Source organism: Centruroides sculpturatus, unplaced genomic scaffold (genome assembly GCF_000671375.1).
Source record: "Centruroides sculpturatus isolate CEXI.00-Female unplaced genomic scaffold, Cexi_2.0 scaffold33, whole genome shotgun sequence".
NCBI lineage: Eukaryota > Metazoa > Arthropoda > Arachnida > Scorpiones > Buthidae > Centruroides > Centruroides sculpturatus.
Window position 1 is genome coordinate 1,178,253 of NW_019384325.1, and position 15,408 is coordinate 1,193,660.

The 15,408-nt window shown below is 34.4% G+C and overlaps 1 protein-coding gene across 2 annotated transcripts in view; it reads right to left on the bottom strand.

The window, feature by feature from the left end:
• Positions 1 to 15,092, bottom strand: part of LOC111627285 (B-cell lymphoma/leukemia 11A-like) — an 80,639-nt gene extending 65,547 nt beyond the window's left edge. For both annotated transcript variants that reach the window (XM_023370869.1, XM_023370859.1), the window contains exon 1: positions 14,013 to 15,092. In XM_023370869.1, coding sequence (XP_023226637.1) covers positions 14,013 to 14,064 — 52 coding nt within the window. In that variant the 5' untranslated portion in view covers positions 14,065 to 15,092. The remainder of the gene's footprint in view (positions 1 to 14,012) is intronic.
• Positions 15,093 to 15,408: the final 316 nt, after the last annotated feature.

The window sequence follows — 15,408 nt, forward strand, 5'->3', positions numbered from 1 at the left end:
TTTAACGTTTTTGAATTAATTTATATTTAAAAAATTACTGAAAAAAAACAAAATGTACGAAGATTGGTAGAAGGGTGTACACGAGATGAAAGGAAAAAAAATCTATAAAAATAATATTTTTAGAAGGTAATTTGATGATTTTCATAATGATATGTTAAGAAATTAGACTTATCAAATAGTAATATTAGCAAAAGGTGTTAAAATCAATTTAGGTTCACACGCAAGAAGGTCTAATTTATTTCTGGTTTAATAATCTATTTAATTAATTAAATAATTAATAAATTCTATCTATTTTAATAATGAAATTAATTATTGATTAGTCCCTATTCTGGCCATTAATGAATTGATTGAACGTTAGAGGAGAATCAACCATAAATGATTTTTATAAGGGTCTTTCTCCCCTTTCTACTAAGTTTAGCAAGATTTTTTTTACTTTTTTTCATTATAATTTAAAGGTAATAAATCAAAAATCAATGTCACAATATCACCCCCTTTGACCTCATACATTTTTTAAAAAATCATTAATATTTTGCTAAAGGATTGAACTCTGACCTCGTATATCTGCACTTTCAAACCAACCAGTTTAATCTTTTCGCTTCCAGGGTATGCATATTCAGAGGTCAATCATGGGGCCCCTCTACACATTTACTATTACGTAATAACCGAAAACTGGGCAGTAGAATTTATATTTTATTCGCCGTCTCAAAGTTTGCAAAATAGGGTGAATAACCTTTCACCCTAATCGAAAATAAGGTTTGAAAAATGTAAATTTCCTCATTAAATTCTATTTCCAACTTGTAAATTACGCAGGGGGGACCTTTAAAAATCCATAATTTGTATAAGTTATTTTATTTTATTAAGGTTATTAACCTTTGTCGTAGGGAGAAATCACTGGAGCAGATTTAATGAATGACCTGAAACTGGGATGCTTACTATGGAAACTAAATGGATCCAAGTATGGATCCAAAATATTAGGTTAAGATAATGTGCTAAACAATTGAATAACGTTAGGAGTTTATATATAGATATAATAAAGTAGTGAGTAGAATGATGCATAAAGGAGGAGCACGTATACATCGTTTAAAAAGTCACAGTGTTACTAAGAAGAGCCGTACATCTCTTTACTATTTCCAGTTGCAGTTGATAAAGAGTATCTTTCGGAGGTTCCTGCTGTCAACCCCAATAGAAAGATGACAAGAGGAACTTCTTTAACGTACTAAAGAAATCAGAACCGGTAGATCCAGTGGTTCCCCCCTTAAAGTGTGTAGTACGTGGTCCCGCATCCACAACGAAGAGGAGGGCATGCGTCCAGGTGGTGACCTTGGACGAATGTACCCAAACACTTCCTGTAGTCAGTCCTGTTGCTGGGTTGTTTCTCATAGAAGGCCTCCGTCTAGCCAACCTTCTTGAAATATCTTCGCTTGTGACTTTCCTGATGACGTCATTCAGCTTTCCCTTCACTCAAAGCGTAATTCGGGTGGGAAAGGAGATAAAAGGAAGGGATTCCCTGCAGGGTATACGTCTAGCTTAGCTTAGCTTGTCTGCCTGTAATTGTTTGGATAAAGGAAGTGAAGTAACGAGATTTACCGTTACGGCTACGTAAATTTTCCCATTTTTATAATTGTTTAAATTGTAGAAAGACTGTAAAATAGGTCGAGAAAAAATGGAGGGAAAAAAATCGAATTATCTACCTTCTCCTTTCATAAAAGGAACGTTAAGGAGTTAATCAATAGAAGAGTCATAACCTGTGATTTACGATATAGGATCTATTATGTTACGTTTTCAATCACACTTTCTCCTTTTTTTAAATGTTTTTATCAGCAAGAAATTTATTTGAGACTCTTATAATAAAGATTCTGACATTACAGATAAATCGATTAAGGTCATTTTTATGATTTTTAATACTAAAATTTACCATTAAACGTCCTTAATCTCATAAACGGGCTGCCTTCTACCCTTCATCACCTACAGTTACGACGTTACTGAAGCGTAAGATTTAGAACTGGATCAGGGGGATAAATCAGGAAACTTCGTTTAAAAAAACCCTAAAAAAGTAGATTTTTGGGGAAGGAGGTGAGAGCGAAAAAATCGGGCAGTGGGGACAGTAAGTCCATCCGTCGCACGAAACCCAACGTGGAGGCCCAGTCATGTGGGGTAACTAAGGGAGGGGTTGATAAAGATCAAAGGTCACTTCGCCGTCCAGAACTGGAGGACTTTGGAGCAGAGGGGAGGCCTTTTTAAGGGGGAGGGAGACAAAAATCGCCAGACGGGTTGCGGGGTACCCCTAACGGTCTGCAATGCGGCCCGGTGTGAACTCCACTCGGGTCAGAGGTCAGCAGCTTATAAAGGCTCGTCGAGACAGTCGGGGAAAACGAAATTTTGTAACTGAGACGGTTCCAAACGGTTGGTGTTAACTCAATGAAAATGGTGATTTATCAAAATCTCTGTGTTTGAAAACATACGTTAAATCCTCTACTGTAGAGACGATAAATAATAGTAAATATATTAAAGCTATACGTAGTAAAATCCAGTTGAAATATTACAAAAAGAAACTCTAAACGTTCAATTAATTGTTTAAAAAACAAAAACTGAATAAATCCAGCAAAACTACTGAAAAAAATCAGTCAAACCTGAACAAACCCATTAAGTAAATAAGCTAAATTGTAAAATTTATTAACCAATTTAACGCTTCTTAACAAAATAGTCAGGATAATCTATCGGATATAACAAAACTAAAGCGTTATTTTCTCAAATTACACGCCTGTCACAATAAGAAACATTTAAAAAAATAGAAAAATTAGGTCGTCTCCTCTTGATAGATGAAGCGATTCTCATCCCACAAGACGAGAACGAAGAGAGAGAGAGAGAGAGAAAAAAAAAAATAGAATCATATCCACAATTAATGCAAGCCAATAAAGGAAGAGTTACTCAAAAATATGCAAATGACTAATTTTTCTGTACCATTTACTCGACTTGTCAAACAGGAGGAACACTGTTTAACCTTAATAATAATACCAAATAGCCGATTAAGAATCCATTCAGGGTCAATTTATTAAAGAGAACGATGAATGTGTACCTTTTTTTTTTTTTCTTTTTTTTCCTTTTTCTACTCGCCTTTTTTTTTAATAAATCCCCCTTCTGCCACCGAACATGGAGTTTGTTCAACTAACTGCTCACCAACCATTAATCATATCGCAACAAACTCTCCTCCAACAAGCCGACAACACGCGTCCTTCCTCCTCCTCCTTCTTCTTCTCTCGGTTTTACTTTTACCCAACGAATAATAAACTTCAAGAAGGAGAATACGACCCTAGCTATTAACAAAATCTCGCTTGTTGAAAAAGCACAGCTTTACTCTACCCCCCCCTTCTTGATATGTAAAGTAATTGAGGATTGAGTTTACTACCTTAACGATGTGATTTGCGGATAGAAAATAGCTTTGCTTATATCAAAATGTTCTCTCTCTCTTTTCCCTCCTCTCTTTCCCTCCCTCTTCCTCTTCTTCTTTTTTTTCAATTTAAAGCAGGAAATTTTGCATCGTCGACCTTCAAATTTGAGTGCGAAATTGTTTTCGAGCCAAGTAACAAATTTTCTTATAAAACTTCTTATTGATTTTACTTTCGACTCACTTAAACATTTTTCTAACCCCTTTAATAAAGTTTCTTCTCTCTTTTTTTTTTTTCTTTCTTTATTTTGTTTATTTTATTTTTAGGATTTATAAAACGTTTCGTAACTTTAACGAAATTTTTCGGGATTTATCGAATTCTTTTCTGGCTTTTACTACAATTTTCTAACGTTTCTGTAACGTTTTCTATCTCTTTATTGAATTTTTTCCAGTTTATAAAGCATTTTCTAGCAATTAATGAATTGTTTTTTTAATTTTTTACTAAATTTTTTGAATTTTTTTATCGATTTACTTTAACTTAAATCGAAAAAAATACAAATGAAATTTTCCAAAAAATATCATTTTTCCCACTTCATCGTTGTCCTCTTTAACACGAGAATAATAATTCTTTCAGTAGATCTTTAAGGCCTTCGAGCACTTCCCCCTCAGTTAAGAGGCCTTTTTTTGGAAAGGAAAATGTGTTTTAAAGGCCCTCTAATCTGTTGTTACGGGGGAGATCTAAAATAAGTCCCATTGTTAGAGTGAAGTGCTTTATTTAACGTTGGCACCATCACCTCACCAAAGAAGAGAATTTCTGTTAGAAGTTGGGTATTGAGCTAAATCCGTGAATTAATAATACACGAATTTCCGACTTTTTAGAAAAATTTCCAAAAAAAAACAAAAAAAATTCATTTAAAAGACGTTTAATACGTCCAAAAAATCCAAATATTCGCACTAATTGATCGTTTAGAAATATAGAACAATTAGAACACAACGGGAACGTGCTTAATTTGCATAATTGTTCTGTGTTTTTTAAGCGTAGACTTTTTTTTAGAAATTAAATTTTTCGGTGATTTTTTTTCGGATATTTAACCTGTTAGATAACTTTTCAACACAGTTCTATCGTAGGTGTAAGCTAGTTTCGCCCCCCGTACAACCGTGAAAAAAAAATACAGTGGTTGTCATAGAAACGAAAACAGCGTGGTCAAGCAAAGTCGTTACTTCACTCACCCGAAAAAAGTTCAAGGTTCCTGACGTACTTTTCACTCCTTAACAGTTCAAGGTCCCCCTTTTATGACGTAACAAAGGGCTACACAGTTTAAATTAGTGACCTCGTACCTATTGTTTTACCTTATCTAACGTTTATTGTAACATCCCCATTTTCTAATCAATATTTTTCTTTTGAAATTCCATCCGTTTGTTTGTCCACCGGTTTTTTTAATATATATATATATATATATATAGTTTTTTTTGGAAGCTTTGATTCTACTTCTTCCTCCTTGTTCATTGTAAATGCGAGACTTGAAATCTTTATCGCCCCAACGGATCTGTCTCAATTTCGCTGCTTAAATTACCAATAATAAAAAAAAAAAGAAGTAAGATGTAACATTCGATGCTTTTCTTCTCCTTACTGTATATATAAAGATGGTTCTGTAATCAGATACAGTTGTAAGAAGAAATGAAGTACAGAGCTACATAGGTGTAATGTTAGTGCATGGAGTATTTTCTAACAAAACTGTGCCGATTTTTGACTTTAAAAAAGCACCAATGCGCTTCTTTATCCTCTCATACAATTGATATTTTTAATAAAACGACATTTCTTTTTTTTTACAACTTTTCATATAAATTACCTGGCTAACACCTAAAGAAGCCTCTTCGTTGAGTGTTGCTGAGAGATTCTTTATGGGAATTAATGAAATTAGTGCAGTTTTTTTAGATCAAAAACATAAATTTAAGCCATAAATTATTTATTTTATCAACGTTTTACTTTTTTTTTGAGAATTTAATTGAGGAATTTTACTAAAAACACTTCATTAACACCTCTAAAGAAGGTATTAATGAGGATTTCTTTATGAAATTATTGCAGATTTTAGAGTTCTAAATCAAATTTTGTAAAATATTTAGCAAAAATTAAGATTTTTTGGATGTTTATTTAAAGATTTTTCTAAAAATTCTTCCATAATTGCGCTTTAATTTCTCCAAAAAAATACACAAAATGGTAACGTTAACAAACTTTCTGAGGTCAAAATTAAAGAAATTTCATTCGAAACAGCTCTTTGGGATAAAAGAAATGTAATTTTTTAAGAAACTTTATGTATTTAGATAAGCTCCTGAATCAACGAATCACCTGTTTAAACACTACAAAACGGAATCTCACAGAAAAGAAAACAATAATACAAAATCTAACAAGAAAGTAAAATAATATAAATCCTGTTCAACTTGTATATAAAATGTCATGCAATTTAATTAAAATATAAAAAAATTTTTAGAATTTAAATTAGAAAAAAAAAATATTGTCTCCAATAACATGATGACAGATATGTAAAGTAATTGAGGATTGAGTTTACTACCTTAACGATGTGATTTGCGGATAGAAAATAGCTTTGCTTATATCAAAATGTTCTCTCTCTCTTTTCCCTCCTCTCTTTCCCTCCCTCTTCCTCTTCTTCTTTTTTTTCAATTTAAAGCAGGAAATTNGTATTAACATTTATACATTGCATTTATAATTGTTTATACATTTTCTATCCCTCTCCTCCTGCTCCTCCTCCTCCTCCTCTTCCTCCTGCTCCTCCTCCTCCTCTTAGAAGAAATTTGCTAAGAATTTAAATTAGAAAAAAAAAATATTGTCTCCAATAACATGATGACACAATTGTTAAACTATACACGTGTTGAGTTCACTGTCTGATATACATTATTCTATACAATAAATGTGATAAGATGAAGCCAAATTGTTACTGTAATAGTATTAAAACAGGCTATCAAATAGACTATCTTCTTCAATAAATGATGAGATTACGTATCAAATTTTCAAAAAAAAGTCAGTGATAAACTACAAAATTATTGTTCTAAGTTAAAACTTCCTCACCTTCCTCCAAACTCTTATCAGGTTCGAATCTAAGTGTGACCCTTGTATAGCCTATAATTGTTAAATGTGGAGCAATTATCATAAAAATTGGGAGGAGATGAGATCATGGATGTTCTACTTTTACATTTTTAACACGGCTTATCGCTTTCCTTTGACCGTCTACAGATATAAAGATAGATTAGAAATTTCCTTTTTCCAAGATCCTGGAAAGGAAAGGAGAGAAAATTGAAGTATAAGTTTGAGCGGATGTTAAACTACACCTGCTTCCGGGAAAAGCGTCAGTTCCTTCTTTCCTTCCTCGCAGTTTTACATCAGATTTTAACTAAATATTATCTACATATAACATAACAATTTGATCAGATAAATTTGTCCATAAAATTACTATAATGATTTAAAATTGTTTAATTTTTACGTTCGTTTAAACACTTTTCGGAGCTCCAAACTGATGACGTGTAATAATTTGAGTCTCGAACGTGTTCATTCGTGTGTAAACAGTGAAAAAATGACGTCTTAACGGGGTAGAAACTCCGTTAGAAAGTGACGAAAAGATAGTGAACAATGATTTAAAACTATCCAAAAATTCGCTATTTTAAACGATTCGAAATGGTTGAAATTTAAAAGAGGGCCAAGTTTTTGGCTCTCGGAAGTGTTCTTCCGACTCTAAATTATCAAAAATGTCATTTTGGGAGGGGGTAAAATGCAGTTAAACCATGGAAAAATTCACTATTTGAGATAAGAAAGTGATGCGGATGTAGAAAACAATGATGCGAAACTGTCCAAAAATTCCTGTTGCTGCCAAATATTTTTTCGAACCCAAGAATAAAAGAAACACAACAAATTAGAAATAATAAAGAAATTTTCGCTGTCTAAAATCCAATTTTAATGACAGGTAAGTAATATATATATACGTAGATTACAATGAGCCATCCCTCAACTGATTAATCCAAAGAAATTTCCTAAAAAAAATCTAATAATAGTTTAACTATAGATAATAAAATTAACAGTTTGACTTCCTGACAAATTAATAGTTAAAACTCTCCTTTTCCCTATAACGTCACCCCCCCCACAAAGTGAGCGTTAAATTCGTAAAGTGTACGGAGGAATAATAATAAAATATCAAGCGAAAAACACGTGACTCCGCCCAAAAATGAATGCTAACACCGTGTTACGAGTTATAAAAGTTAAATGCTTCCAAGTAATTTAACATATACACAACGATCTTTATAATAAACCTGTCAGTTTATAAAGATGAATATCTGTAATATGTGTAGGGTGAGGTCCACGGGAATTTTGTGTGTTCGGCACCTAGTGAATAAAGATAGCATCTATCTAAAGCCTTATATGCATACAATATACAGTGTAGGTCCGTAAGCACAAAGTTATATATATATATACATATATATATGTATAAAGGAAGGTATAAGGGGAACTACAGGAGGTTGAGCTCATCCGAGACATCACACAGCAGAACATTCTTCTTTCTACTGCCCGAGGGGGTCTATAATTTTTGGCACATGGTGAGTTGGACAACAGAGAGTAAGGACAGCTGTTCCCATCCGGTGGAATTTCTAGAAGAGATTACGTCATAATCAATGTAGACGGGGTGGATATCGCCGCTCACCCCAAAGCAATATATAAAATACACCCTTATGAAAGTCGCTCACCACTAAAATTTGGGGATATTTTTAAGTTTCTTTCCACTGTTATGACCCACCCTAGTTTGTACGGATTACGATAAACCTGGATTAGAGTTAGCGGGGGGGTGTAAGATCCGGTGATAATTATGTGAGTGCCCAAATAGGTTTTTGGGTCGTCGAGACGGGGAGGGGGTTCTCCTCTCAGGATACAGAACGGGAATTTTGGGCCGGATACACTTTAGGAAACAGGGAATATATACAGTATATATATATATATATTATACTATAGGTGACACTCAACGAAAATGTTAAAAAAAAAAGAAAAGATTTAAGGAGTCGTCTTCCACGTTTTAGTACAAAGAAAGGGAGGGGCATTGCTCCTACAACTGCTCTAAAACCGGATCGGATCACGTAGTTTTTTTTACAATATACGGGCTCGGGAACCGAAACGAGAAGGGGACCATCCAAAAAATAAACAATATAAACCAATCAGCGTAACCTTTAGAGGTAAAAAGTTGTATCGTCCAGGCTCTTAACTGATTGAGTAAGGCTGTAGAAGGTAGAGGAAAACAGAATATTCGCCACTTGCACATCCTACTATAAAGTTTAGGTATAGGGGAAGGCTACATAGTTGACTAAATGTGCCCGTAAATTGGTCCACGTGTCATTTACTACCTCCTGAGGGATTCGCCAGGTCCTCTTGCCTGTCAGTAAATGCAGTGATGTCCTGATAGTTCACAAAACGAATTGGTGGTCGTTGGGTCTTGCCACCTTTCGACAATACTCCACTCACTGTTACAGTTTAACTACCTAATTAACTATGTGCAGAAAATTAGGTGAACGATCTTGTCTAGCATCAATGATACAGTTAAGGTGGGGGGTCGATTTCCTTTAAACACTGCGCGTTACTCATTTTATGTGTAGAATTTAACAACGAATTTTAAAAACTGCCAACTCGTAAGCATCCTTAATAATTACGCTTGGTTCCTAAACATTTACAGTGTTAAATTTAGGGAATCGAATGGTCTAACCCCTACCGAAAAGGTCAACAAAGTAATCAAACAGTGAGATTCTTAAATGCCATCTACACTCTTATATTAAGGCTCTAATCATGCTACATTATAATAAGGCTGAGATTTCATCAGGCTTATATTAAGGCTTAAATCTGAGTTTGATTTTTTAAGGCTCTAACCGCACTAATTTACATTAAGGTCCTTATCCACAGTGACACGCGTTAAGGTTCAAACTTTCAGGCTTAAATTAAGGCTCAAGAACTACGATAGTTTAAGAGGTAGATTTTTTTTTTAAAGTGATACGATGTTAAGAAATGAAAACGTAAGTAATTTTATCTAAAAATAAATTATTAGATCAAGGAATCAAAACAATTTACTCACCCCAGTAAAAAAATCAATACATTAACGACAATAAGCGATTGAAAAAAAATGTAAACAATGACACTACGAGCACTCAGCTTAGCCTTTAATGTATATTAAAAATTTAAAATAAGGCTTACATTAAGGCTCGCTTACGTTTAAATTACAGGGATAAAAAAAACACTTTCAAATTATCAAAAAAGGAAGTGATTCTAAAAGAACAAACAATGAGATATTAATAGCCTTTAAGGGTTGTTTAAGGCTGTAACGACCTTAAAATAAGGCTCGAAAGCCTTAAGAGACGAGAGAGAAGATTGTAGTGCGTAAGGAGGGTTGGAGAAGATGATTGCGGATCGAACATGTGTTGACAAATGCCTGAATTACTGAACAGGAAGAAGCTGTCATTAATGCTGGTGATTGTTCGGGGATTACCAGCAACGTCGTCGTGTGGCCTTAATTTTTATTACTTGTCGGTAGTGAGGCAATCTTCCGATTAACCTCACGTATGTGGGACTCTTACGGAGGAAATCGAATTTTAAATTAAGCGACTACATACACAAACACACACGCGCGCGCGCCTCATTATCAACTAGCGGCAATCTCTTAAAATCAAAATTTTTTAAAGGCCTTTAAACACATACACATCGATTCTAAATTTAACAATGGATTTACATAAGTCCCTGACCTTTGATTCATACTTTAGTACCCTTATAAATCCCTATACCTGGTCAATAAAGGGTCAGATTTATTTATTTGTTTATTGGGGGGACACGAGATAATCGGCAATTAATTCGAAATTAAATTAAAGGATTAAAATCTTTATTTTTTTAAGAAAAAAAGGCAAAAAACTCACTAATTGACAGTTAAATCCACACATGCTTAACCCATCTAAAAACATAAAAAACACTGAACTTGTCCTCTTACCATTATCTATATTTATCTACAGAACAACTGTTATCAAATTCTAAAAACATCATCCAATTTATTAGTTCAATTCTTCTATAATGTTCCCGTCCATTGAACATAAGATTCAAATATCCTACACTTGGACGGGGTCAAAGGTCATTAGGGACACACGAAAAACGGCCATTTCTCATTCCTTAAAGCCTGTACAATTTTTTACGATTGACAAACTTCAAAGAAATCCACTCAATAAATAACCTTTAACCTTAAAAACTGGAATATAACATTTTTTTTACAAGGGTTAACTGGATCCATAATGGGGCCATCTTATTTTAGAATAAAGAAAATTCCCTTTTTACAAAATACTTATTTGTAAAATAAATTAAAATTAGCATAATTTAAACTTTATTAATTTAACTGGGTTCGAGGAATTGAATTAATTTTCGTAGAAATGAGCCTGTGATAAGGCTATGTAGTCTTCGATAAAAGTTTCGTTTATCATTTTCTACTTTATTACAAATTATATTAACGAATAATCAGGCTAAGGAAGCATAAACTATGCCTTTAGATCATATTTTAGCCTTTGAGCCAAAAAAATATTTGGTAATAATTTTGTATATCTTTGAAACACGTAATAGCCTTTCAAACCTTTCTTTCTTTTTAGCCTGATAATTATTTAATAGTCGTTTTAAGCGCCTTTTTAGCCAATTTTTAAATTTAAATTCAAGCTTAAAGTCACAATTCTTGCTTTTTATCATAGAAAATTAAGGCTCAAAGGCATATTATAAACTTTTAGGCTAAATTTTAGCCTTCTACCTCGACTTTTCTTTTCATAACTAAAATTCAGGTTACATTCTTGATTTTTCTGGCTGAAAATTCAGGCTAGAATACTTTTTTGTGCCTTTTAACCTGAATTTTCAGTCATAAAACCTAGAAATTTATGGGTAAAATCAAGAAAACTTGATCTTATCTATTCAGGAAGATCTGCCATAAATATTCTGTTCTTCCCCCTTTTATTTATTATTATTATTCTTTTTTTATTTTTAATTGATGATAATCAAGACTTTCAATCTTAAAAAAAAGCATTTATTAATCTAGTTTATATCTAAAAAAATTATTATCTAAGATCTTTAATCATAAATTGATTTTAAAATTATAAAATCTTTGATTAGAAACAATAATAACAAAGATTAATGATTTTTATTACTTTCTAGACTTAAAAAATGAGATTAAATCTTAAAAATATTAAAAAATAAATGGATAAATAGCCTCAAGACTTAATATTAAAAAAAACTTGAGCCTTAATTTATTTTTTTCAATCTTTTTATATTAAATTTAGCTGTAAAGACTTTAAAAAATAAATAAAACCTTACATATTTTTGCTTATAAAACTAGATTAAGCCTTTATTTTTCATATATAAAAATAAATTGAGCCTGAATTTTTACAAATTTCTAAATTTAAAAACTGAATTTTAATACTTTGAAGCTTAATAATTTAATGTACAGAATTTAAAGAATTTTGAGCCTTAAAAATTATTATAAAATATCAAAAAATTATCTCTAATTTTAATAATTTTTTCCGAGTTTTAAGCCTTTATTTTGACTTTATAACATAGGAAAATTTATCTCAATATTAATTTTTAGATTTATAAAATTTTATGAAGAACCTTCAACCTTAGTTTTTAATTTAAAAAAAAAATAAACAAACAAAGCCACAGCCTTAATTTCTAATTAAAAAGACAAATAAAATCTTTGAGCCTTGATTTCTGCTAAAGAAACATACAAAAAAAGTCTCAAAACTAAATTAAAAAAAAATTCTTAATCCTTAATTTCTAATTAAATAAGAAGATAAAAAGAAGCCGAGCCTTAATTTTTAATGAAATAAATCTATAACAAACCTTCAGCCTTAATTTATAATTTTAAATCCTGACTTCCTATAGCAAAAAAACAGCATAGAAATAAGCTTAGATTAATAATTTTAATAATTAATTTATGAAAAATCAAGTAGCCTGTTGAGTCTTTCACAATATGCATTGAAATACATGAGCCTGAATGTTAGAAAATTCATATAAAATTTACAATTAAACACACCTTATAAAATGAATTTAAATTTATAGAAAATTATATATATATTAAATAATAAAAAATGCTTTAAAATTAAGCATAATTTGAAGCTATTTTAATGTATAAAATGTAAGAAAAATTTAAAAGATTAGGTCTATCAGGTGAGTTTTTACTGTATAGCCTGGTTCAAGTTACAGAACTGCTATAAATAGTAAACTTTATAAATAACCCAGAACAAACTCTTATAAACTTTGTCTGAAAGTTTAAAATATATATTAAACTTAATTATGATATAAAATTAAATATTTAAGGAAAAAAAAAAGGTTAAGATAATTATAATTAAATAACAAGACACAATTAAAACATTAAAGAAACATAAGCATTGACTTTTTTTTTTGTTTTTATTTCTAATTTACATGAATTAAGTAACATAAAATTTAGAGAAAAAATGTTTTAATTTATAAAATTAAAAAATTATGAATAAGAAAAACCGGTTTATATGATAAATAGAAGCTGTTTATAGTTACAAATACTTTATTAAGTAAGATTATTTGTGATTTGGTTGATTTTTTTTGAAGCTCAACTGAACTTGACTCATATATTTTTTTTCTTTTTAGAATCATTGTAAAAATCTGTTACATTTTCTAAAGGATAATTGAGCTTTGTCCCTTTTTATTTATAACTTTAAACGTTTTATTTCCTGTTCGAACGATGCTTTAGTTAGGTTGAAAGACTGCCGACTGGAAACATCATTTTTGCATGTTGACATAAACAAATAACTCATATATTACACAATATGGCGAGACTTAAGGTTTATAAACAAGTATAAGAGATTGTTTACGCCGGTATGAGGTAGGAAAGGAGCCGTAATTGGCCAAAATTTACGAACGGAGACGAGTTTTGGATGCAGACATCCCAACGGCACTCGTACCCATTAGAGTGTAAGCGTAGAGAGGTGTCTAATGGCGATTTTGGGTTTTTATTCGCGTTTTAGGTGAAAATTCGGGATGTGTCCGGTGACGTCACTTAATTAGGACCCTTAATTGCGGTTGGGAGGGAGGCGAAGGGATTGGTTAAGACGGAAGCCGGTGTGCCGACGGCGACGTGAGAGCGGCGACGGAGCGCCGTCGAGCATGGAAGCGGGACATCGGTACGAACAACCGCCCGGTGGGTAGTGGAAGAAGAAGGAGAGCCAAGAAGAGCCCTGCAGGGCCCGTAGAGGGAGGTGACGGGTTTTAGGAAGTGCGTCCGTCTCGTCACGTGCTAACTCTGCCGTAGAGGAGAGGCAGAGAGGGCCGGCGGAACGTCCCGCGCGCCCGTCCAAAAAATAGCCCTTTCCAGCCGACGGACCTTAAGGGAGGTTGTTCACCGGCCGACGGGAGTAGAGGCGACACCGAGCGTCACTGTCCGTTCGGGTGTCGGGCTGGAAAAATCGCACGAGGGCCGCCATTACGCGGGATAACCCCCCTGACCAGCGGCGGTGCGAGAAGGAAGGACGCTGTCCGGCGCGGCGCCGGGCGCGCTACCCCCTCTCGCCGGGTGTCCGAAGGCCCAGCGGCACTTACCTGCCAAAACTCTCTTCCTGGGCAGCGGTTTCTCCTGTTTTCGCCGTGACATCTCATCGACTGTGGGACACCGTCCTCACACACGTCTGCGTGGACACAAAGACCAACAAAGATGGCGACCGCTAATGCATGCTGGGTATTCAGAATGGGTGAGCACCTGCGTTGGACAATGTCACATCGGAGTCAGTTCGTAGCCTCTTCGCACGTCGAGCCACGAGAGGCGCCGCGGATATCGGGGAAAAAAGGGGTGCTAAAAACCCGAGCTTCGACGTGGGTCCCCCTGTCAGCGCGCGGCCGACACCAACGTGTTAGGGGACACTGGCACGCACACACACCACCCACCGAAACAGTCAAAAAATATCCACAGTCCAGTCGAAAGGTGCAAACGAAGTCGAAGGATCCGTCCGGGGTTTACAACCGCTCCATCACCACACAACGACAGGTAAACTGTCTTCGAACTTGGAGTAGGTCCTCATTCCTGGTGTGTCATATACACGTAACGTTATTACGCCTTTGATGTTATTTATGTTTATACATGTATGTATATATATATATTTTTTATTATTATTATTTATTTAATCCCCGGTCCACACACATAAAAAAACACACACACAAAACTTGCAACACACCGAAACACGGACGGGTATGAACTGCGACCGGCAACACACAACACTCCTGTCTGGCTTTGGTCGGTCGCCCACTCTTGACTGTGCGCGTGTCTGAGAGTCGGGACAGCAGCTTCGACGTGTGACGGCGCTTGGCGAGTCCGCGCTCTACACCAAGGCCGCAGAGGAGTGGCCGGATGGTGCGGGTCCATCGTGGGTCAGCCCACTGGCACGTGATTGACACTAGCGGGGCGAAGTAGTCGTTGAGCTCACACCGGGCATCTGCCGCCATTTCCTTCTACGCTCGCAGTATTAATGGCACGATTAGGAGGCGCGGGTCCTCCTTGGCTGTTTCACTCCGTCTACGTTATTATCCTTAACGATCATTACCTTGCTTCGCGTGCATTATGGGAAAAACACCCAACTCCCTCTTTTCTCTTTACTCCCGGTCAATTCGCGAAGGTGTTGCGAGTGTGGCAACACTAAAAAAACTCTCAAACCCGTTCGAAAAATTCCCCCTCCAAATAAAAAAATCGCCACCTTTCTAATTCGTCGCCAACTAATTTCCTAAGCCCCGTGCGCGTGCACAATACACCACTTACCTACCTATTCGTTACTAAAGTAATATGGCGTATTAATTAAGTAATAATTAATAATAATAATAATAATACCCACCCCTACGTCTCGTGTTCTTTTAATTGTTTACGGTAATAAGGTAGGTTAGATAAACGGATATTTTTTTTTAATGTAGAGTACGCCTGACTCCGTGTCGTTGTGGGCGTCTACGCTTC